General features: G+C 34.7%; 1 protein-coding gene and 1 pseudogene across 3 annotated transcripts; one reads left to right on the top strand and one right to left on the bottom strand.

Moving 5' to 3' along the window:
* Positions 1–2305: 2305 nt before the first annotated feature.
* LOC120114968 (protein ALWAYS EARLY 3-like) lies at positions 2306–21892 on the top strand. Of its 3 annotated transcripts, XM_039135733.1 has the most exons (22): positions 2306–2504; positions 3087–3213; positions 3874–3972; positions 4210–4272; positions 4661–4738; positions 5095–5272; positions 5505–5764; positions 5846–6221; positions 6705–6782; positions 7570–7787; positions 7896–7958; positions 8728–9051; positions 9139–9317; positions 9395–9677; positions 9968–10210; positions 10345–10506; positions 10839–10982; positions 11065–11283; positions 11952–12230; positions 12561–12759; positions 19848–19850; positions 21882–21892. In XM_039135733.1, exons 2-20 carry the CDS (start codon positions 3106–3108, stop codon positions 12723–12725), a joined length of 3519 nt encoding a protein of 1172 aa, XP_038991664.1. In that variant the 5' UTR covers positions 2306–2504; positions 3087–3105; the 3' UTR covers positions 12726–12759; positions 19848–19850; positions 21882–21892. The 3 variants fall into 3 exon arrangements, with proteins under 3 accessions (XP_038991664.1, XP_038991663.1, XP_038991662.1); XM_039135732.1 differs by lacking the exons at positions 19848–19850; positions 21882–21892 and having other exon boundaries at positions 5092–5272; positions 12561–12725; XM_039135731.1 differs by lacking the exons at positions 2306–2504; positions 19848–19850; positions 21882–21892 and having other exon boundaries at positions 3106–3213; positions 10830–10982; positions 12561–12725.
* Positions 13924–15258, bottom strand: LOC120114969 (annotated as a pseudogene).
* Positions 21893–26107: the final 4215 nt, after the last annotated feature.

Raw genomic sequence — 26107 nt, 5'->3', positions numbered from 1 at the left:
TGAGTTGCTCAAGAAAATTGAATCAAAATCGAACAAGCTAGGTCTTCGATTTTAGTTCGATCGAAAATATCAACTAAGGGAAAACTCAACTGTGTATGCTGCATACTGCAACACGTTATTGAATAGATATACCCAAATATATCATTAATTAAATTATCTTTATTGAATAAATATTAAAAAGGGTAAATTATTCATTTTAGATAGTATTATTTTAAAAAAATCTATTAAATTAAAAAAATAAATTTAATCCTCCAATCGAATGATAACACGTGTCATTATTTTAATTTATTAAAATGAGGACCAGATTGAAAGAATATATAAGTAACATGGATCGATTGTGTAATTATACCAAAATGTTTTTAACTGCGACGTCACTTGTTCCATTAATTGTTAACGGCGAGTGGCTTGGTCGAAGCATTTAGATAGTTGGATGATCTGTTTGATCGACTTGAAACATCGGTGGTCAAAATGATTTTTGACCATAGTTGAGTGGTCACCCGTGTAGTTTAGCTTTAACTTTTTAAAAGTTGAATTTTTTAAGACCATAATTATTTTAAATATTTTAAAAAATAAATATTCTAAAATATATATTCTAAAATTATTTTGATTGAAGATTTTTAAAATATATTTTTATTAATAATAAATTTTAATTAATAAAGATTGAAAGTTAACAAAAATTGATCCGCAACTTCATTTCCAGAAATCTATATATGAGCAAATGAAGTTAGCATATGAAATAAATTGGATTGGGAGGGTTGGTCTCATAACGGACCTCTGTAAAATCTAATATGGATTAGTTGGTTAATATATCGAATACCTATGATTAATTTTAAAAAAAGAGTAACAAATTTAATAAAATGAAAAGGAATGGTGTTCTCTCTATAAATATTGTTTTGAGCATCTACATCTGCAGAGTGTGTATGCACAAATAAAGCGACTTCAATGATAATGAAGTTGTTATTTCTTGTGATCTTGAGATTCATAGACATGAGAGCACTTTTTAATCAAATAAACATCAAATTTGAAAATTAGGTTATTTGAAAAGTGGTTGTTAGAGAATTTTAGAGTTAAACAATAACTGTCGACACCAGTGCGGTTGCCATTGATAATTTCACGTTCATTAGAATTTTTAAAATTTATCTTTTATAGAATTGTATTTTTGGTTCGATTAGATGTAATATTTTTCACTTTATGTCCCATTTTAACCCGAATTCGATTGTCGTTCTTTTAAAATTCGATCAATCTAAACCCGAACTCTATTGTTAAAGAGAGAAAAAATCGATTCTATTAGATCATGTCGAGTCGAAATACGCCAGGTTTGGATCCCTTGTTTATCCCTACTACGGACATGTGCCGACAAAAATAGGTCATTACCTAACAAATTAGATGGCAAGATCACCCACGTAATAAATATATATAATATTTAATTTAAATTAATTGATCAATAGATATAATACTAATAATTATATCAACAAAATTAACTTAAATACATAATACAAAAATAATTATAACTTCTGAAAAATAATTATAAACATCGGAATCTAAAACTAAACTGGCAACAAGATGAATGAAGTTGAGTATTAATGCAAGTTAAAACATCTAATTTATTACAAAAAGCGTAATTTAATGCGATTTCTAAATTAAAATTTTATTTTATTTATAAATCACAAGACAACCACATTCCCTAAGAAAATAATAATATTATTTAATTTGATCATCAAATTTTTAATCTTGTTAATAATATTACTTAATTATTTAAATAATGTGTATCGAAGTATTTATAGTTAGCATTTACGGAGTACCTGACATGATAGTTTATAAAATTAGTATAATTATATATATAATCTTTTTTACTTACACATTCGATCAATTTAATTCTCGTGTTAATTTAGTTTAATCATCCAATTATATTATATCATTAGTGACATATATCACTATTTGACTAATGTATTAAATTTATTAAATTAAACTAAAATTAAATTAATAAAATATATAAATAATAATGATTAAAATAGATTTGTATAAATTTTATTAAATATCATGTCAACTCCTTAATGAAAAATAATTACAAATAATTTAATTAATAAAATTAAAAAATTAATTATCAAAAAATATTTTCCAAATAAAAAATAAAAAAATAAAAAAAATTTGCAGATGAATATTTTGAGCGGCCATATTCATTATTCAAACAAATCACAATTTCATAAATCATAAAAATAAATTAAATAATAATAAAGGGTTTTTTATTAAGCCATTTTTCAATTGAGGTTGCCTTTTTTTTAATTTTATTTTAAAGTTTCGCGGTTATATCCCTAAATTCTCCCATTTTTCTTATCTCTCTCCTTCCGTATTCAATCTTCAAATTCCAATAAAAAACCCTCAAAATTACGGGAAAAAAGTGAAAAAGAAAAAACAAATTGCTCATCGGAGAAGAAGCTCGCGCTGTACTTGATCGCTTCTTGTTCACATATATTTTCTTCCTCAATGTTCTCGATCGGTAATTCGTAAGCTTTTTTCGTTTCCGTTTTCTGAAATTATTTTTATTTACTTCGATTCTTTCTTCTCGATTCGGTTTTCTAAAGAAACATTTTTAATTTTTTTTGGAGTATTAATTGAAGTAATTTGACAGTGAATTGAGTGAGCTTTTTTTTTGTTACTAGTGATAACCTTTTGTTTTTGAACTGCTAATTTTTCTTCAGTGTTTTTTCTTTTCCTTTCTCGGCAACCTATGAACCAAACATCACTCAATCGCGGCGGTACTTTGGTTAACTAAACATAGCTGACCTGATCTCTACTACTTTCTTCTTTATTTTTGTTGTTTATTGGTTTTGGCTTTCGTAGATTATGGATTCTTTTGTTTTGGCAAAGCTTGAGTTTTTCTTTACTTTCCTGCGCTTTTCTTTTTAGAGAGAGAAATGATTTTTTTTGTGAGGTTAAATTTGAAATTCATATTGAATATTTTGTTTAAGATTTTCCTTTCCTTTTATTCTTAAATTTTGTGCGGAAAAAATGGTTGAGATGAACTTCGGATTTCAATTCTGGAAATTGATTCGGTAATTTGTTGTTTCGATTTTTGATTGTTTCAGATAATTGAGGAAGTCACGCATGGCTCCGTCTAGGAAATCAAAAAGTGTAAATAAGAAGTTTTCTTATGTTAATGAAGTTGCTCCAAGTAAAGACGGAGATAGTAGTTCCAAGAGAAGTGGGAAACGGGTGAGTTCTTGATTAGTTTTTCGAATATTTTGGTTTTCATGCATTTATCTCTTTATTTCCTATTCTCTCATTTCGTTAGGCTATGCGGGTTTAGGTCATTTTTGCTCATTCTGCTTGTTGTTTGATTACATTTTTTACTATATACTGTTCTTGGAGTTATTTTCTTCGTGACTTTGTGTAATTGGGTTTTGAATTTAGTGTATTTATTCCTGGTCTACCCTGGTGTGTTTCCAGCTCTAATGTGTTTTGGTTTAAGCTCATTTGCTGGCAAACTTTAAATTAGTTTTAAGTACACAGAGGGCTTGACTTAGTTGTTGTGTTAAGATGTAATCAAGTTTGAACTGTGAAGCATTGTTTGTAAAGCTAGCAGCCTCTAATAGGAAATTTAAAAGTTTCCACTGTGAAGTTTGCAATTCAAAATTTCGTTTTTGCCCAGTGTCTATAGATCTGGTACAGTTGCTGGATGGGATTTAGAAATGCAGAGACTCACCATAACATTCTAACCAAGTGCCAATAAGAAAATAAAAGGTTTCCTTTGCATGTGAATGTATGCCTTAATATTTTATTGAGATCTTTCTTTCTACACATTATGAAAAATGACTACTGAAAAATTTTATTCTGGAATTAGTTATTGTTATAATGTCTATGTCTTATGTGCAGAAAAGGAAGTTATCTGACATGTTAGGGCCTCAATGGACCAAGGAAGAGCTTGGGCATTTCTACGAAGCATATCGTAAGTATGGAAAAGATTGGAAGAAGGTTAGTTCAGTTGTGATTGATGTAATGGGTTTCTTTATTGTTTGTTGACTTGTGATTAACTTAGTTTAGATGGCCCATGTTCTAGGTATCTCTACTCTAATTTTCTATATCTATATAATTTTGTAAAATTAAAAAAAGTCTACTTTAATATAGTTGTTTTTATGCACATGTAGTTGGGACATCTGGATTTCATTTGTTCCGGTTTACCATTCTGCTTTTCCTTCTTTTGGTTTCTAGATTTCTACCGTGATACGCAATAGATCCATGGAAATGGTCGAAGCTCTTTACACTATGAACAGGGTAAGCATAGCTTTAGTATCATAATACTTATGTATGTATGTTTTTCTTTATTTTGTGTAACTTCTTTACCTTATGCATGTACTATTATCAACAATATTGATTTCTTTGTTTCCCTTTTTAGCTCTCAAGTACAAGGTATTGAGTTTCATTAGCTTTTCCATGTTGCCATCTAGCCATCATCAATAAGCATTCTCTTCTGAAACAAATAATGAAGTTAAATGTCATATTTGACACATTTTTTCCGTAAATAGTATTTTAATCATATTATTTTCATCTACCAATGAAGGGTTGCTATTTTAATCTTAATCATGAGTGACTGAGAATATCATGAAGGTGCTTGTATGTATTTAAGTTAAACTAAATAATAGAAATTTCACCATATTTTCAGGCCTACTTATCTCTTCCTGAGGGCACTGCTTCTGTGGTTGGACTGATAGCAATGATGACTGATCACTATTCTGTTATGGTGAGTGTATAATTTAATCTGGTGTGGTTCTTCAGAGTTTGCATGGATTTTTAATAGATTTGCACTACTCTGCAACTTTGACTATTTAATACTCTGTCTGTCACCTACTCACCTTTGTGACATTGGTATAGCCCTAAGGTATACTTGTCCAATTCTTTACTCTTTAGTTGACTGGATTGTAGTTTATGGTCAAATACTCTTGTGTTTTGGAATTTGTCAATGGAGCACCGAGCATGGATGAATCTAGGACATGCAACCAATTATGGAACTGAAGTTAGGAAATACAATCTTTTTAAGTTGCAACATATTTGTTATGGCTTTTATGGAACTGAAATTACTGGATTTTGATATGGCAGGGAAGAAGTGACAGTGAACAAGAAAGCAATGAGGGAGTTTCTCGGAAACCTCTGAAGCGTAGCAAGGGAAAACTTCGAGATCAGCCTTCTAAAAGTTTAGATAAGCCTCTTCCAGATCTATTGCAATTTCCTTCATCAGTATCAAGTTGCGTGTCATTGTTGAAGAGGAGACGTTCCGGTAAGATCTCTATCTCAGTCTCTTTCTAATCATCCTATGTATAAATGTTCTACATATACATTGGGGTTTGAGGTGGTCTTTTTCATTTTGGACTTTGAATTAGAAATTAGGATAGTGTACTAAATCTCTACTTTTTCGGCAATGGATACAACGCATTGAAATTTAAGTTCTTAATATTAGACTGCTGTATTTGTTTCTTCCTAGTAGTTTTTACTTGCTTCAATCAATTCAGAAAGTAGGCCCCGCGCTGTTGGAAAAAGGACTCCTCGTGTTCCTATTTCTTTTTCTCATGACAAAAACAAAGGGGAAAGATATTTTTCACCTATTAGGCAAGGAATGAAACTAAAGGCAGATTCTGTTGATGATGATGTTGCTCATGAGGTAGCACTAGCATTGACGGAGGCATCACAAAGAGGTGGCTCACCCCAAGTTTCCCGGACACCAAATAGAAAAGCAGAGACACCATCACCTGTCATCAATAGTGAGAGGACGGTAATCTATTTTTATTTGATGTTCCGAATGTTTTCCTTACTTCTTCCTTACATTTTGAGGTTAATTGATTCCTTTCTTCAGAATGCTGATTCAGAAACTACTAGTGCCAAGATTCATGGTAGTGAAGTGGATGACGATGCATGTGAATTAAGCTTAGGAAGCACTGAAGCTGATAATGCAGATTATGATAGAGGCAAGAACCATTCAAGGATTATAGAAGGCACTGGTACTGTTGAAGTTCAACAGAAGGGTAAAAGATACCTTAGACGGAAGCCAGAGGTTGAGGGAAGTGTAAACCACCATTTGGAAGACACAAAAGAAGCCTGTAGTGGGACAGAAGAAGGACAACAATTAAGTGATTTCAAGGGAAAGTTTGATGGCGAGGTTGCAGATGCCAAAACATCTAGAGCCTCGATTAAGGGTCCAAGGAAAAGAAGTAAAAAGGTGTTGTTTGAAGGTATGATAGTTTTTTCCTTCAAGAAAAGTATTCTTTCCCTGTTTTCAATTCCTTTCTTTTTACTTCTGTGTTAGGACTTTCATCTGCAAATTTATCTAAGCTAATCCGGTGATGTCTGATACATTATCTTTTGGTTATTGCTTATTTGTTTCAAGTATGATTATGCTTCTTGTACCTATGCTATTTGGAGATTGAATTTTGGCTTGTTTCTCTCAGAAAAATAATTTTCTCTGAGACTTGTTTCTCAGAAAAGAATTTTCTACATCCAGTTCCACATTGGTCTCCTGCAACATTCAAAGATAATTTTATCAAAATCTTGTTAGCCTGTTAATCATACTTCACCATTTTTTCTCAACTTCTCTTTGTGGATTTATTTGAGTGAGCTTTAATTTTAACCTTTACCATTTACTTTGATCTCTGGAACTCTGTCTCTGTCTTTCGTCATTAATTGTTTTTGACTCTTTGTTTTATTTTATATTGTAGTTGAAGACACTTCCTTTGATGCCCTGCAAACTCTAGCAGATCTGTCCTTGATGATGCCGGAGACTACTCCGGACACCGGTAAGATCAGACCAATAAACAGAAACTTTTGAATGTGTATTATTATAGAATTACTGTTGCATGATCTGGCTTGTTTTCTTTTTGCTAGATCTTATCATTTTTTGTATCCTTCTTTTAAGGTGCATTGACCTTGTTAGATGCATATATGGTTTGTCAAAGAACCGTCTGTCTTGTAGCTTAGCCAAATGACTGACAATTAATGGATCTAATAAAACACGAAGCTATTAGATTGAATTTACAATGTCGCACCTTGTTCCATTATGTCTATGCATGTGGCAGCCTTTATAGCTTACGCTAAATGATATCAACTTTGCAATTTTGATCTATTTAACAAGCCTGAGTTGCTATCTTGTTTTTGCCAGATTCAGCTTTCTGTCATACTTTATAGATCTGAATTGAAGTGAGTAATAAATGATGTAATTAAAAAAATACCTGCAAGAGAAATGTTAGAACTTAGAAGGTTTGACTGGTCGAAATATTTTGGGTCATTTATAAGTAGTATCATGTGCCCGAAACGCTTTTTTTATCTTCCAGGATTGTAGTTGTGACTTAAGTAAGATTTCCAAATGGCATTTTCATTCTCCAGATAATCTTTTCCTTGTGCAATCTTGCAATCTTAGAAAAATATAAAATCCTATTCTAATTTTGAACATAAGAATTCCATTTGTACTCTCTAGCTTTAACTACCACCGTAAGTCCCTTCTTGATGACTCAAACTTTTGAAGGTCTCTCTGTTTGGATGTCTTTATATAATGTGTCATATCCCACCTGTTTTCCTCCCCGTCAGAGTCATCTGTGCAGTTGAAGGAAGGGAAAAATGAAGTTGAGAAGATTAAACTGAAAGGAAATCATCCTGTTCCTGGAGCGAAAGGCAATGCCTCCAAAACATCTAGATATGGAAAACTTTTTGGTCATGATCTTCGTGCTATTCCTGAAGCAAAGGAGCGAACACATCTGGGTAATGTTGGAACGCGGAAAAGAAGACAGAAATGCTCACCTTATAAAGTAAGAATTGCTGTTTGCTTATTTTTTTGTAGGTAAATCCTTTATTTTTTATTCATTTTGTTTTAAAAAATAACATGAGACAACGACCATATGCAACTTGCTCTCTAGTTGCAGATTCCAAAAGATGAAAATGATGCTGATTCTCAGTTGGGTGAATCTCCAAACATCAAGGTTTGTATTTTTCACGTGTTCAGCTTCAAAGAATTAAGATGGCTCTTGTTGGTGCTTTTAGGTAAAAAGAACAAACAAGATATAAATGTCTAACATAAAATTTCATTTCAGTTCCCTAATTGATATGATGGGATCTTAAGATACTTTTCTTTTGCAGAATGTTTTATGGACATTTTACTAATCAAGCCTTCTTAATTCTGAGAGTACGTGTATTGAACAGTATGAAGTGGGTGCATGTCTAAATCTCTTGCCTTTTTGGTTTGAGTATATGTGGCACTACAGCTTGAGTTTATATGAAAACAGAATAAGCAATATAATAATAAATGTTACAAGAGACTGCTATGATAAGTATTAAATAAGTCTTTTGCGAAGTGAAGATAATGGGGAGAAATTGGAAAGGAATAGTTATTTCAACATGGAGCCTGGAGGAAATGAATAAATTGAAGTTTTGACTTGATGATGGAGACCATTTAGGAAGAATGTCAAATTTAGACCTAAATTTATGAAATAAGTAAATGATCAACTTAGTTTAATTTCAACGGAGTTGTGGGTATGCCACGGGCACTCTATGTTGGTATAGATGTCTAGCCTGTTTAGTAATTTTTTCCCCTCTCTTTCAACCATCGCATTTGAGGTCTTCTTTGTAAGTTAAATATCTACCAATTTGTTTGCGTAGAAAAATTTATAAATTTATATGTTTTAGGTTCATTCTTCCGCTCATTACTTATTGCTGTTTTTTGATATTGCTATTTTTGTTTGCATTTTTTAGGTTGCCGATGAGGTAAAGAATCTTCTTAGCAAAGGTAATCGGTCTAATAATATTGGACATCCTAAGCAAGGGAAATCTTTGAGACCTCCAGAGCATGCGTCCTCCAGTACCGATCTAGGAAGGGACTTGAACAATTCAGCTCCGTCTACTATACAGGTTTCATCTGTTAACCAGGTCAACCTACCGACAAAGGTCAGGAGTAAGCGAAAGATGGGTTCACAGAAACCAGCAATTAGGAAGGATATAAAGTCCTCTGATAATATTGTTAAGGACAAAATTAGTGCTCCAGTCATGTCATTCCATGGCGGAGCACTCAATCTGAAGGTAACACTTTTTACTTCAACTACTGTGAAGTTCAGTTTCTGAATATTGTTTTCTTTTCTTCATGTATATGTGTATTCTGTATGACAGGAAAAGCTTTGTAACTTCCTAAATTCATACGTTGCACGGAGATGGTTTATCTTTGAATGGTTCTATGGTACAATTGATTATCCATGGTTTGCTAAACGGGAGTTTATGGAGTATTTGGATCATGTAGGATTAGGTCATATTCCTAGATTAACACGTGTTGAATGGGGTGTAATAAGAAGGTATAACTTTCTACTTTGGAATCTTTATAAGGTTTTACGTTGTGGTGCTCTACTTATACAATTTCACCTTGATGCAGTTCCCTTGGCAAACCACGCCGATTTTCTGATCAATTTTTAAAAGAAGAAAGGGAGAAGCTTAACCAATACCGGGAATCGGTTAGAAGGCATTATGCTGAACTTCGTGCCGGAATTAGTGAAGGACTTCCAACTGATTTAGCTCGACCTCTATCAGTTGGTCAACGTGTCATTGCCATTCATCCAAAAACTTGGGAGATTCATGATGGAAGTGTGTTAACTGTTGATTATGGTAGATACCGAATTCAGTTTGACAACCCTGAGCTAGGAGTGGAATTTGTCACGGTAACTTTTTATTCTATAAGGTTGCTTCATATATGATAGCTGCATGTTCATTTTGCTTAACTGCAATTTATCACCATTACGGCCTCAGTCTGATGTATTAATGACAATCTGAGGCTTTGGGAGGTTCCTTAGAGCTCCTGTCCAAATATACAAGTTGATGTGCTTATAGCTATTTGGTTATTTGTGTTTAATATATAATTCCCTGCCATTTACTAAATTTACTTAGCTTGTTCACATTATACTTTGTCCTTTCCTATCAACTTTTATGAGTATAATATTTTTCGTTGCAGGATATTGATTGTATGCCTTTAAATCCATTGGAAAGTTTGCCTGCTTCCCTTTTGAGACAAAATGCTGCCATCCGTAAATTTGTTGAGAACTACAATGAGCTCAAAATGAATGGACAATCAAAAGAAAGCAAGATGGAAGAGAACATTAAATTTACACAATGTGATAACCTGGAGAATGCTATTAGTCCCTCTCGTACTTCACCATCAATTTTTGGTGTTGGAAATTTGCCACAGCCAGTTAAGGTAAGTTATGACTCCGAAATAGTTCTCGTTTCATGGATATCAAATGAAATCGGTTCTAGGTTGGTTATCACTAAAAGTTTTGATATAAAAAACAGTAATTGTTATCTAATGTTGTGATAATTTGTTTTGGCCAGGTCGATTCATCAAGTCCTAATTTACAACTTAAAATTGGGCCTAGTGAAACTGTTTATAGTCAACAAGCAATGAATTGTCAGCCTTCTGCTCTGTTGCTGGTTCAGGCTAGGGAAGCTGATGTTGAAGCCCTTTCTCAGTTGACTCGTGCTCTTGACAAAAAGGTTCCTATTGGCTGTTATGCATTAAACTTGATCCACTGGCAAATCTTTCTATTTTCCTTTTTATTTAAGTTCTTATAATCTTGTGCAGTGTATGTTGCATACTTTTAATACGTGAGCATATTCCCTGTTGTTTCTACTCTTTTAATAAAACGGTGTGTATGCCTTTTTTTGATGTTGGGGCATTAATCTTGTGATTTTCACTGTTGTATCGTGTTGTGTAAGTTGTGTTTCATGTCTATTGTATTTATCTGAGGCTGACATAGAATCTTGTTCGAATTATTTTGTTCAGTAATATGGGAGAAGTGAACTTAAGGTTGTGTTAGCATTTGCAGGAGGCCGTGGTGTCTGAACTGGGACGAATGAATGATGAGGTTTTTGAAAACCAGAAAGTTGGAGACAACTACATAAAGGATTCAGATTCTTTCAAGAAGCAATATGCTGCTGTTCTCTTACAGTTAAATGAAGTCAATGAACAGGCATGAGACAATGCTGAAGCCGTTTTCCTTCAAATCTATGCACTATTGTCATTTACCATTTTATCCTAACTTCTCCTTGCAGGTTTCTTCTGCTCTGTTCTGCTTGAGGCAACGTAATACATATCACGGGACCTCCTCGGGTAAGCTTTTGAAGCCCTCGGCTAAAATTGGTGAGCAGGGCTCTGGGTTGAGCTCGTTTGATCATGCTATGCAACATGTCCAAGAATCTGTATCCCATATGGCTGGAATTGTTGAAAGCTCAAGAAGGAAAGCTCGGTCGATGGTTGATGCAGCTATGCAGGTAAAAAAAAGGGCATTGAACTGTTTGTATATCAACTTTTTTTTGAGTCTTAACCTTTTGCCCCTTCTTAACTTTTAAGCATTTTGAATATTGTCCACATCATTGGAACTTTATGTATCACTTTAGATAACCGAGAGAACCGAGAGATATGGAAGATATTATTCTTCTCAAATCTCAAAATTGCATAATTAATCTGGTGAGTGCAAGCCTATTTTATATACAATTTACGGAGTAAGTTTCCTACTAGAACTAGACTACCTTATAGTATTTTATTCTAACACAACATGCTAATAGTTAGGATTAGAATTAGAATTAGAATTAATTTGAACTACTAGGTAAGCCTATACAATCGAACAACTCACAATCACCTTTTATATACATCAAAGCATCTTCCTAAAACCAATGAGCCATAGATGAACAATCCCAAGTAAAATACAAGGCCACAGCAATCCTCAAGTTAAACCCTATCAGATAGCATTACTTAACGTTGTAAATTTTATAAATGTGTACATGATTTTGGTGGTAGAGCTTACCTATAGTTCATTAGAATATTTTTATCGCATTTTGTTGACGGAATTTTCTTCAAAGATAGTTATTATGTATTCTTTGTAAGGACAAATCCTCGGCCTTTACTTTATTTTCAAATAACTTCAATTTTACTATCTCAGGCCATGTCATCTTTGAGAAAAGGGGGGGAAAGCATTGAGAGCATTGAGGAGGCAATAGATTTTGTAAATAACCGGCTTTCAGTGGATGAGTTTAGTGTACCTGCTCCAAGGTCTTCTGCCCCAACAGACTCAATCCGCAGTCATGAGCATCCATCGTACCCATTCACAACCAGTCATATACCTGATGAGATGAAGCTGCAAAATTTGTCCGACCAAGACGAACTCAGAATACCTTCGGAGCTCATTTCAAATTGTGTAGCCACCTTGCTCATGATACAGGTAATTATCCTATTGGCTCCTTAGTGTCAATGGTTCTTAACAGAACCTTTTTTTTTTGGCTATAATGGTAGATCTTTTATCATCTGAACGCAGTTAAATTACCCGAACAAGTAAAATTGATAACGATGTTGATGAAAAACCATCTAAATACCGACATGAACTGCTGAAATCCGACAAAGAATAAATATGTAGATGGATTTTCCATTAATATTTTATAATACACATTGCATTTTTTAGTCTAGTACATAGCCTGTCTTGATATTTCAGTCTCTAATTCATCATCGATCTAATGTCCGATTCCGGTTATCTCACTCCCCAAAAAAAATGCAGAAATGTACAGAAAGACAGTTTCCACCAGGAGATGTTGCAGAAGTGCTAGATTCAGCTGTTACAAGTTTGAAGCCGTTTTGTTCTCAGAACCTACCAATTTACACAGAGATACAGAAGTGTATGGGAATTGTTAGGAATCAGATTTTGGCATTAGTCCCTACATGAAAATCAGGTATGTTGTATTTCTTCCTCCATAGTTGTATGAGCTCTCAAACGAATTTTATTTAGTCCTTTTTAATATGAATAAAAATGATACATGTATCAATTAATATCAAATTAACCAAGTAAAAACTCTAGTCTTTGCCTATCTTCTTATTTTCGGTTTAGCTGAATAACTAGAGCCAGGCAGTTTTGTGTATTTGTGTTATGTTTATGTGTTTTCTCTCGTATCATAATCATGTTTTAAGATATATTTACATAAAATTTGGTAGGCTAGTAAATTATGCCGTGTAATTTGTGTATTTCCTTTGAACTCCGTATCCCTCACTTGTAAACACAATGAGAGCATGGATGAACTTTTCTGACAATGGCTCGATCCCCGTTTCCTTGCCCGGCAGTGTACTTGAAATGATGCCGCAGCCTAGTAAAAACAGGTGGGGTTGTCATTAAATGTCATCAGGCACTCCATTTGCTCCCAAAAGTTTGAAGTTATCGAGCATGTAAACGAGCAATTGGTCTCTTTTGACGATAACAATGCTCAGGTGATTGAAACAAGGGGTTATCAGACTGTCCAAGCCAGTGTACTTGAAATGATGCCGCAGCCTAGTAAAAACAGGTGGGGTTGTCATTAAATGTCACCAGGCACTCCATTTGCTTCCAAAAGTTTGACGTTATCGAGCATGTAAACGAGCAATTGGTCTCTTTTGACGATAACAATGCTCAGGTGATTGAAACAAGGGGTTATCAGACTGTCCAAGCTATTATACTTAACAAGGGATTGAAACAATATGTTGAAAACATCAGTAAGAGGCACCATTGGATCGAAAGAAACTCGATTTGGGCCAAAGGGTTTTCTCATCAAATCGAGTTTAGGAGAGATCGATTTTCTTTCGTGGCAGCAACGGCATTCAAGTTGGATCGGAAAAGGCTGATTAGTAGATTGATAGAAGGGATTAGCCGTTCTATGCCAGCATCATAATGCTGGGATTGAACTCAAGTTGAAGCAATCACTAAAAATTAAGTTGAATTTGAACATAAAACCTCCAAAATATATGAATATCTACTCGTTACTTGTAATGATGTCTCATAATGTTTCAAATTTAATAACAGTAGAATGACAGAGCAAACTTGAAAACAATTGCATTTCTGAGCGATCGAGAATCGTTTTCAGAGATGCATTAAACCACAAAAAAACAGACTGCAATGTTTCACCTACAACAAGATTGAATGCTGCTAAAAAGAGTCCAATCCATGGCAAGCTTGAGATCGGATAATAGAATAACTAGCTCGATCTAATATGGTTATCTTCTACAACTACCTTGATTTGATCTTATAATTGCCTCTTACCGTGGATTCAAGTCTCTCTTGGTACAGCTTCAACAGCTCCGGAGCTTTGTCTTTGTATTGCTTAACAAACCTCTGAATAAACACCTTTTCCGGAGTTACAAACAAGGTCAGAAAACTCAAGTCCTTAATCAAACCTTTCAACAAGTCCCGAGCGAACAAACCCCTTGGGACGATCCGTTTCTCCAAGCTCCGAGCGAAAATATTCTCTTGGAAAACAATGGTCAAAGGCTGGAACCCCATTTCATTCACTAGGAAATCCATAGTGGCCGCGATCTTCTCTTTCGAAGCTTCCAAAACGCCGGGATACTTCCGGAAAGCTTCCCAAATATCTTCTTCGGATAAACCCCATTTCTTAAAAACATCAACCTTACTCTCCATTGCAGGTTGCTCACTTTTCTAAACATGATAACAGCTTGAACGAACTCATCCAACAAAGGATCAAACCCCATTTCCTTAACTTCCTTCACAACCTCCTTAAACCGATCCGGCAGCTTAATGAAAGATCCCGGATGGTAATTAAACATCGATATGATATGCGATTCCGGCACTCCATTTTCGATCAAAGTTTTGATGTTAGGCAACAGTTAAGCATCTAAATTAGACGTGATTAGATAAGGATTTCTCCTGATAGCTATAACAGCCTTCAGTTCGGATTTTAAGAGAGCACTATGTTGATTAAAACAAGGGATTACCTGTTTCTTCATGCTACGACAAAACAGCCAGGGATTGTAAAAGAAGAGCTTGGAGATTTCTGGGTCCCGGACGCCTTTAGATTGGAAGAAGTGTATTTTGGGCAGAATGGTTTTTTGGACATCGGAACAGAGCAAATTGGGTCGGGTCTTGATGATTTGTCGGATTTGGGTCTTGGAGAACCCGTGTTGTTCGAAGATATTAAGGACGGAATCTGGGTTCTGCGGGCTTTTGAAATTGACGTACTTGGAGAGTTTGACGGCGGATTCCGGCGAGAATCCGAGCTTGTTTTTGAGGTAAGAGATGGTGAAAGATACGGATCGATCGGAAGGGGATTTGGATATGAATCGAACTGCGAAGAACAGTGATGGGTTGTTGGAGAAGGGATTGTTTGTGACAATGCGTAAAAGATTGACGAAGTTGGTGATGTTTTTGTTGCTGCGAGGATTGAACATTGTCGGACGCAATGAAGACAATGAAAGAGAGAGGAGAGGAAAGAAAATTCAAGCCTTTCTTAGGGTGGGAATGTTTTTCCAGCAAAAATAAGGCTTAAATTATAAAGCGTAAATTACAAATTTAATAGCTGAACTTTCATGCGATACCCATTTTACTCATCATGTTTTTAAAATTTCAATTTAATCACTAAACTTTATATATTGAACTTTTTTTGTCACTCCACTACTAAATAATTAACGGCGTTATGACGTGGAAACATATACCAAAATGAAGTAATTTTGAATCTTTAATAAATTTAAATTTTGACCAAAATGGCGTTCTTTTTTATTAAATAAAAAATTATATTTCTTTTTTGTCCTTCATTTATCCTTTTTCCCTCTTTATTCTTATTTTTCATCCTCTCATTTTCTCTACTGTGTAAGCTAAGGAGAAAAACCATGCGATGGTATTGTGTCTTGACTAGTGTTGGAGCCGACGAAGAAGAAGAAGAAGACATGCAAGGAAAATCAAAAACGATTTTTTGGTATTTTCATCCTTTTTATTTTTTCCATTTTTCCTCTTTATTCTTCTTCTTCCTCCTATTTATTTTTTGGTATTTTCATTTTTGGATTTCAAAGACAGAACAAAAACATTTTTTTGTTTTTTTGGTTCTTGGAACAAGTTTATAAGATCTCCATTGGAGTTGTTTGTGGACTTTCATGGTTGCCTGGTTTTTTTACAGTAGGATTTGGGTTAGGGTTTTGTATAGGATTTTGGGTGTAAATTTCAATTAGTAATTGTGATTGTTTGGTTCTTGAAACAAGTTTATAAGATCTCCATTGAAGTTGCTTGTGGACTTTCATGGCTATCTAATTAATTTGTAATTTTTTTGGTGGTAGGATTTAGGGTTAGGGTTTTGTATATGATTTTTTGTATGATTAATTTTTATTTTATTAAATAGAAATCTTCTGTGGCATCTTATGTGGCTAAAATTTAATATTAAAATAAATCACGTCAACAAGTTGTTAGTGATATAATAGCAGAGTGACAAAAAAAACTTAATCTATAAAATTGATTGAGCAAATTGAAAATTTTAAAAGTACGGTGAGTAAAATAGGAATAGCATGAAAGTTCAGTTATCAAATTTGTAATTTACCCAATTATAAATTAAGTGTTCAAACTTTAGCCTTTTTCACGAATAGATGTATAACCTATTTTTTTTTAATAATTATGGTGTCTAACGTTATAAATATATTTCCTCCGTTAAGTGACACCTTTTATATTATGATAATTTTGATTTTTTAAAAAAAATCAAAATTATATTAAAAAAAACTAATTTCTCTTAAATTATAAAAAAAAAGCCATAAAATCTTTAAAATTCTTAAATCCTAATCCTAATCTATCACTACTGTCCTTTTCGGTCACAACTATTGCCGCTGAGGTAGTCCCCGCCTTCCTCCTAGTCATACGTCATCGTAATTGCCTCCGATTAGCTGTCAAAATCACGTGTGATGACGATTTTCATCCTAGGGTTCGCAGGGTACAAAACATCGATTGGTCGTCGATTGGTTACATAGGGGTATTGATTGCGGGGGGAAATGATGTCAGGTGGAGCTTCGTCAACAACAAAGGGCAGTGACCGACATGAAATGAAAGTTTTCAAAGGTTTGGGGTTATTTGGATTTTTTTGTATTTTTAAATATAATTTTAATTTTTTAATTTTAAACAAAAATTTTAAAATTATTAAAATGTGACACATGTCACTTAACGAAGGAAGTTAACATCATTTACAGACCGAGCACCTAAAATGATAACGTTTGTAATGTTAGGTATCGTGACCACTCAAAAAACAATTTAAGCACATATTTGTGAAAAGTATTATAGTTTGAGCACTTATTTTATAATTAAGCATAAAATAAACCCAAATGCTTCAACTTTTATAGTTGTGTTACTGATATATATAAGGGTAAACTACACGTTTAGTTTCTAAATTATTATTTTTGTTCTATTTTGGTACTTAAATTTTATTTTATTTCAAAATCATACCTAATATTTAGTTTATGTTTCATTTTGGTACTCATCGTTAAAAGCTTAACAATGATATTGATGTGTTACCATAAGGTAATGTTACATCATCATTAAAAAATAAAAAATGACACATCAACTTTGACCAACTTTTTTTCGATTTGCCAAAATGACCAACAAAATCGCAATGCGATCTCTAAATCGTAACGCGATCTCCAGTATCGCAAATCAGTTTCCAGATTCGCAACGCGATTTTGACTATCGCATTGCAATTTTAGAAAATCGCAATGCGAATATGTAAATCACAACGCGATTCTGACTATCGCAACGCGATTCTGACTATCTCAACGCAATACATAATCGCAACGGGATTCTGACTATCGCAACTCGATTCTGACTATCGCAACGCGATTCTAACTGTCGCAACGCTGAATTTCAAATTCGCAACAGGTTTTAGTTTCGCAACACAAATGTTTTGGGGGTATATAACTACGCAACAGCAGCAACTCATAACCTAAATCCCTAAATCGTAACTCATTCCATCTCCATCTATCACTCTCTCTGGCGATATCCGTTCCTATATCCAACGACATCCTTCCCCATCCGGCAACAGGTTTTAATTTCGCAGCTCGTTTGTTTAGTAAATTAATTTACAATAATGAAATCATCTAATGTTGATCATGTTTGGATAGATTTGTGTTTTGGAGGGTTATGTGAGAATGTTCATGGTGTTTTACAATATATGCCTTTACCCATGAATCTTCAACTAAAACTGTCATTAAAAAAGTTAACTTATGAAAATATAATGTTACGTGTTGCAAATAAATTGAATTTAGAGCCCTTAAGTGGATTTAGGCTATCTTATTAGAGAAAAGGTAAAGTTTATTTGTTAACCGACAATGAAGATGTTGAACGATTCATTGCTTACATTAGTGTTTCGCAAGATGATGTTACATTGTATGTTGTTGAACCTAGAAGTAGTGAAGTTGGGTCAGTAGCGGGTAGTAATCAACTAACTTTTTCAACCCCAGTTTATGGTGCTCAAAATTTAATGGTTCCACCACAATTTCATCACCAATCAAATTTTGTTTCACCACATTTTCAATACCAAACACAATCTCAAAACCCACAACCTTCCCATAATCCAAATCCCAATAAACTTTCAGCACCAAATTCCGGTTTTCGTATTGACCAATTAGACGATGATGAGCCAACAGAAAAAATTGTGAGTACTAGTCAGTATTCGAAATTTGATCTTGGTCAATACCCGGACTTTGATCTTGGTCAATACTCGGATTTTGATGATGTTTCAGAAGAAGAAACACACCCCGCGTGTAATAATTTTGATATTGGTCAATACCCGAATTTTGATGATGAAACAGCCGCTGCCGAGGAAGATGTTGTTGATGATAATGAGGAGGAAGTTACGACTGTGAATGAAAATGTTGAACATCCATTCTGTAATTCATATAACCCTGAAGAAGAAAAATAAGAAGAAGAAATCCCCGAAGAAAATGCCACGGGAGTATAACCGGAATATGCCAGAATTACTTCAGATACTGGAAGAAGAGTTGGTAAAGATAACATTTGATTGTTACACAAAAATTATTTGTATCAAGAAAGATGATTGTTTTGATACAAAGGAAGACTTGAAGATAGCTTTGTATACGAAATGTGTGGAAGATGGCTATCAACTAAAAGTTAACAAATCAAGCAAAGATCGTTTCGAAACAAGGTGTATGATTGACAAAAACTGTACGTGGCGTATGATTACAAAGAGGATAAAAGATTGCAAAATGTTTCAAGTTAGGACTTTTATTGATAAACATACATGTTCAAGAACCCAAGTTTTTCCTCACCATAGACAGGCAAACAAAAAGGTGTTGGGTGGTTTTCTGGCTGAGTTAATGTTTTTGAATGGCAGGTATATCGGGGACATGAAATTATGACTGACATGAATGCTCGGTTCAAGATTAGTATCTCATATTCTCAAGCTTGGAGAGCCAAATGTTATGCCTTGGAATTGTTGAGGGGGTCGCCAGAAGCATCGTTTGCCCAACTGCCAGCTTATTGTCACAATTTAAAGCTGAAAAATCCTGGGTCGGTAACTCATATCAAAACAGATAGAGATGGATGCTTTGAGTTACTGTTTATCGCCATTGGTGATGCTGTTAGTAAATCAATATAATTTTGTTGACTCATTTTTGTTAGTTACGTGCATTTCACATTTAAATGATTATATTTCTTGTGTATATGATTTTGTAGATTCGTTCGTTTATTACTTGCATGCCCCCAGTTATTATAGTTGACGGAGCACATTTAAAAGGTCGATACCTTGGAGTAAACTTATTAGCAGTAGCCATGGATGCTAACAATGGGATACTGCCAATAGCTTACGGGGTTGGCAAATCTGAAACCTCTGATTCATGGACATGGTTTATGGGACATCTTAGGGATTGCATAGGTCCTATTAGCAATCTGACAATCATATCCGATAGGGCAAACTCAATTGACAACGCTGTTAGAAGGTGTTTTCCAGATGCTTTTCATGGACTTTGTGGTATTCATTTGTATAGAAATCTAAAATCAAGGTCTGCTGGTATAAAAAATCATAAATGGACATACTATAAGGTTGTAAAAGCTTATCGGGAAGTGGATTTTAATAAGCATATAAATTGTTTAAGACGTGTTTTGCCTCAGTGTGCTCAAACACTAGAAGATGTCGGGTTTGAAAGATGTTCAAGAGTACATCAACTTGGAGCAAAATATGGTTTCATGACGTCTAATAGTGCAGAATCAATCAACGCTCTAAGTCGTCATTCCCGGAAATTACCCATTACTATGTTAATGGAGTTTTTTCGAGCCTCTATTCAACAATGATACTATAAGAAAAGAAACCATGCATGTATTATTTCTTTAAATTCGTAACTTATCATATATTTTACTAAGTATTATTTATTTAAATTTACAGGAACATTGGAACATCGTGTTACACCATGGACTGAAAAAAATATAACGAAACGTGTTGTGAAGTCAACGTCATGGAGAGTTGAACCATGTTCAAACACTTTGTTTGAAGTACTGGATAATAACTTAAATGTGCTTGTCGATCTAAATGCAAAGACGTATAGTTGTATGAAATGGCAAACATCTGGTTATCTTTGTGGCCATGTTATAAAAGTTGCTCTTTATCTAAATCAAGATGATTCAAGCGCATACGCTATGGATTGCTACACTACAGAAGTATATCGACAGACTTATGCCGAGATTATCTACCATATTCCACATACTTCTGAGTGGGACATACCAGATGACTTACAAACAGTTTTGCCACCAGCCATGGACAGAAGGCTACCTGGCTGACCAAAAAGTCACGATCGTATACTGTCTAAGGGTGAAGAGAAGAAGAGATCGACATGTAGTCGGTGCAAGGAAAGTGGTCATACAAGGTTGACATGTGGATCACCAGTGCCATCACAATCATCTTTTCCTCTACCAAAATATGGATCCTCATCAAAATCCAAAGCTCATATGGTGTCAAGAAAAAGGCAATCAAAATCGCAATCAAAATCAAAATCCAATCACAACCGGCTTCACCTTTTGGGACTATTAACTTAGGTGATTTTTAAATGCAAACGTTGTATTATGTGTATTTTATGTAACATTTTCAGTTAGGCATGTATTAGTAACTTGAGTTTGAACATTGCTATGATATGTTCAGTTGTTATCACTTATTACACAATTATTTGAATATCGCAACGCGAATTTGACTATTATGTGTAAACTTTTAACATTTTCAGTTAGGCATGTATTAGTAACTTGAGTTTGAACATTGCTATGATCTGTTCAGTTGTTATCACTTATTACACATTCATTTGAATATTGCAACGCGAATTTGACTATCGCAACGCGAATTTGAATATCGCAACGCGAATTTGACTATCGCAACGCAAAAATCACAACGCGAATTTGACTATCGCAACGTGAATTTGATTATCGCAACGAGAATTTGACTATCGCAACGAGAAAATCGTAAATCGTATTAGACTATCGCAATGCGAATTGACTTTCGCATTGCGATTTTGACTTTCGCATTGCGATTTTGACTTTCGCATTGCAATTTTGAGTTTAGCGTTGCGAAAGTGTACCTTCAACAGGTCTTTTGCCTTCAATATGATGCAGATTGAAATCAACAAATCAACTTTTACATTTCAATCAATTAAACAAGCACAAATAAGAATTATTTACACATCAATTAAACAAATCAACTTTTACAAATCAATTAAACAAGCAAAAAATGCTAATAATTCTTATTTTCCTCATCAATTAAACAAATTAGACTTTTAAGAATCAATTAAACAATCAAAAAAAGTGTACCCTAGACAGTTGTTTATGCACCCATACATCAATTTCACGCAGCTCACTTGAGGATTAACCTACAGAAACCAAACATTTGCTCAAACAACACTTTCTACACATCTAAAACCAACAACAACAAATTATTATTGAATTCTAGGTACTTAACAACACTTGCATTTGACTTACAAATTGTTTATGGACATTTTCATAACGCGGATGCAGGTAGGCAACGTCTCGCATATATCGCTATAGCCATAAAATGCCGAAACCACAAGCCTACTGCACCTCTATCTCTATCGGTGGGAGGTAGAAACTGTGTACTTCCTTTCGTCAAACGCTCCAAGCACATGCATACGAGAGGACCACAATCCCCTCTAGCTTCCTGCGTTTGTTGTGGTGCGGTCTCGTCTCTGATAACTATAACATTGAACTTCTTTGGCTTCTTGTTTCCAGAATAAGTCCAATAATTAATCGCATCCAAGAATTTAGCCAAATGAGAGCTCCATCCCTTAATAATATCTCTCAAATCAGACAATGATATGTAATTTATCATGCTGTCATATACTATTGTCTTCAGGGATGGGAGCTGAAGCTCGACGAGAAGCCAATGAGTACGTTCCAAAACAGGGATAAACACCTGCAATCATAAGTAAATCAATTGCGCACTTATTTATGAACACCTTTAAAATATTTAAAAAAATAAATATTAACCTTATCGACCTCCCACCATGCAGGATAAAGTTTAGCTTGTCCATTAGCTAACACATATGATTCATGTCATTGATTCTTCAAGTGAACTATGTCAAAAGACGTCGGTATAATTGTATATCGCATATTTTTTTCCCTCATTTTCCTTATCATTAGAAGACGTGACACCCATGCATCAATATACCGTTTTACAAAAAAAGACATATATTAGTGAATTACATAAATTTAAAAAAAATTAATCAAAATGAAATATAAGAAAAATATAAGACTTACCCCCCATTGAAATAGCCTTTGTCTTCAACCCCTAATAACACACCCCACCAAGACCGATCAATCAACAAATGTATATCATCGTTGAGTTTGTATATGTCAGCGTAACACCCCTGACTCCGCTCATGTAGATAAAAATCAACTGCGGTCTTAGCCCAAAGGGTATTATCCATAATTGTTTCCGATAGTTTTCTCCTCTCCACTTCATCTACCGGAATGGTACTGGCCAGTAACTCATACGAAAGACAACATGCATCCATCATGTCCGGCACGTGAGAGGGTTTCTCAATAATTCGACATATTACGCCGTGTGAATCGGGCTCTTGAACGATAGGAGAGACCTCTTCAACGATGACAGGGGCATCTTGAACGATGGGAGGGGACTCTTGAGGGATGATAGGGGCCTCTTGAACGATAGGAGAGGCCTCTTGAACGATGACAGATTAGTCGAGCTTCTTCTTACAGAGTCTTCGCACGATTGGGGTGAACGGAGACGTAATGGCACGTGCACGCCGTCTGATGCGTGAACCCCGTCGTACAAGAAAAACCCGACTTAAAGCATCCACCTTATCGAGCCGCTAAAAATAAATTAATACATAAATCAGTAAATAAACAGACATGATATTAAATAGTGAAAACAAAGACAAATATGTTTCAAACTTTCACGGTATTCACCCAAGTCATTATTCTATCATAGTTCACAAAATGCATCAGATAACATTCCAGAAGTAAGCACTTATATAAACATTTAAAAGGACAACATATAGGTTTAGTGCATGTTCAAGGACAACATAAAGAGTAGTAGTTTATTCTTGAAACTTAAATTTGCCACACTGTGAAGTTAGTATTTGTCTTTGTCTTTTGGTTGAAGTAATGCAATCCATTCAAGTTTCAATTTGCAGAAGAAGAATTGTTTCTGAAACTTCAAATCATAACACGAAACTTGAATGTATTGCATTACTTCAACCAAAAGACAAAACAAAGACAAATACTAACTTCACAGGGTTATTTTAGAACTGTTTAGCAGTATTGGAAGCAACCGAATGAATTTACTAAGCAATCTAAGTGAAATGGTTAATCTAAGTGAAATTACGAGTAAATCAAGTTAAATATGAAAAATCTTAAACTTATCTCGTTGCGTAGAGTATGAACCTCATTCTACAACGATGCTACCATCTCACGTAGAGCCGCTACCTCACTACGTAAAGTAGATACCTCATCACGCCATGCACCATTGTCATCGCGTAAAGTATCGACCTCCTCACGCAAGGCATTGACCTCATCACGTAACTCCCCTAACTCATCATGTGGAGGTGGAGAACAGGGAGATAAATGTCGTGGCATCTTTACCGGTCGCCTATCATGAGGTGATGGTGGAGAAGAGGCTCGATGATGTGACGGAATAGGTGATGACTCTCGTTGTAGAGGTGTATAGTGTGGTCGATCAGGTGATGGTTCTGGGTGAGGTGATGACTCTCGAAGTGGAGGTTGCTCATTATCTGTACCATAAAAAAACGCTTACTAGCTTGCCACCAATCAGTGGCAAGCTCAGCCTCCGTGGGTGTCAGCCTCTGTAATGGAGTGTTGGCCTCATAACAATATAAAAGCTCAAACAAAGTTAAACGTGTACTAGTAATAACTTGTTTATATATGGTAGTATTTGTGTTAACTTACATCATTTATTGTCGTATACCGTAGTAACTCTTCCCAAATCAACAGCCGCCGTTTCATCTTCCAGGAAATAACTCTAGGAATATCATTTGAAGTTTTTAATGCATATGTCTGCATGTCGAGAAAAGCCTCAAATATCCAAATCTACAAACAATATAATACACAAACATTAGTAATTGTTAAATAATTAATTATAATTTTGGAAACATTATATAGAAATTCTTACTTTAAAGGCCCAAATAAAGCCTGACAAAGTGTATTTGGAACCATCGCCACACAAACTTTTACGGTCATCAAAGGCAGACGACAACTTATTCCAGGTAGCTTTCCATAGATAGGAACCCCACGGAAACAGGTTCCATGCATTTAGGTCCTCTACCAATAATATTAGGTCCTTAGGAATAGGTTGTCTGACCTCTCTGCCTAAAAAGCTGGCATGCAAAAGTACTAAAAGGCATACTCGGACAACATCGACGTCATCCATCCGAGTAAAATCATCTTTCTTATTCAATAATCTCGTCAAGTCGTCGACGTGTAAATTTGGCTTCTCCATTGACAGCTCAGGAAAAATGCGGGATAACCATGATGGGCGGGTAATATGACTAGTGTATCGACCTAAATCATCGTGTCCAAAGCGTAGACCAGTGATTAAGCAAAACTCCTCCCGCCCAAAACACGTATACGCCGGTGGAAAATGAAACCATATCTCTTCATTACCACATTTTATACTCTCGGGTAGATCGCTAGTCATGGTTTAAAGCCACAAATGGGTCAACATAGCATCTCCACCCGGATGTTGTACTTTCAGCCATGGCCCGAAGCAAGTATCCTCAAACAATTTTCTTTGTACAGGTGAAAGCTTCGACGTAATTGTAGTGACTAGGCTTATTTTATTCCTTAAGGTCAATTGAGCCGAAAAAAAGTTCTACAAAAACAATAAACATACCAAGTTAGATATACCAAAAACTACACTTTGAAGATATACCAAAAACAATAATAAACATAAAGAGTAGTAGTAGTTTATTCTTCAAACTTAAATTTGCAACACTGTGAATTTCGTATTTGTCTTTGTTTTTTGGTTGAAGTAATGCAATTCATTCAAGTTTCAATTTGCAGAAGAAGAATAGTTTCTGAAACTTAAAATCGCAACACCAAAATGAAAATCGCAACACGAAAATGACTATCGCAACGCGAATTTGACTATCGCAACGAGATAATCGCAACTCTAAATGAAAATCGCAACGCGAAACTAAAATCGCGTTGCGATTTTCATTTCGCGTTGCGATCCTCGGTTTCAAATAGTCCATTGTCTAAAATTGAAACTTGAATGAATTGCATTACTTCAACCAAAAGACAAAACAAAGACAAATACTAACTTTACAGGGTTAAAGACTAAACATTTTAGAAGTATTGATAGCAATCGAATGAATTTAATAAGCAATCTAAGTGAAATGGTTAATCTATTATTGAAATTACCAGTAAACTTATCATCAATTTCAATATGAAAAACCTAATAATAATGCAAAAATTTCAAAATAAAAATAATTAAAAAAACTAACCCTCGGTGGTTGATTTTCCACTTCTGATCGTGAATGATTGTGAGGGTGGCTCTGAGAGATGGAGATAGACGGATTTCGCTAGAGATGGGGATGAATTTCGTCAGAGATGGGGACGGATGTCGCCGTAGAGAGTGAGAGATGGAGATGTTATTGAGTTGTGATTTAGGGTTTTAGGTTAAGAGTTGCGATTACGGGATATATTAATATTCGTGTTTGGAATTTGAAAATAAAATACGCGTTGCGATACTAATGGCGCTTTGAAAATCGCATTGCGATTTTGTATTATCGCGTTGCGATAGTCACAATCGCGTTGCGATTTACATA

The sequence above is a fragment of the Hibiscus syriacus genome, unplaced genomic scaffold (assembly GCF_006381635.1).
Source record: "Hibiscus syriacus cultivar Baekdansim isolate YM2019G1 unplaced genomic scaffold, ASM638163v2 tig00110257_pilon, whole genome shotgun sequence".
NCBI classification, from domain to species: domain Eukaryota; kingdom Viridiplantae; phylum Streptophyta; class Magnoliopsida; order Malvales; family Malvaceae; genus Hibiscus; species Hibiscus syriacus.
The sequence above is the reverse complement of the archived record's forward strand: the minus strand, read 5'-3'. Positions and strand labels throughout refer to the sequence as shown.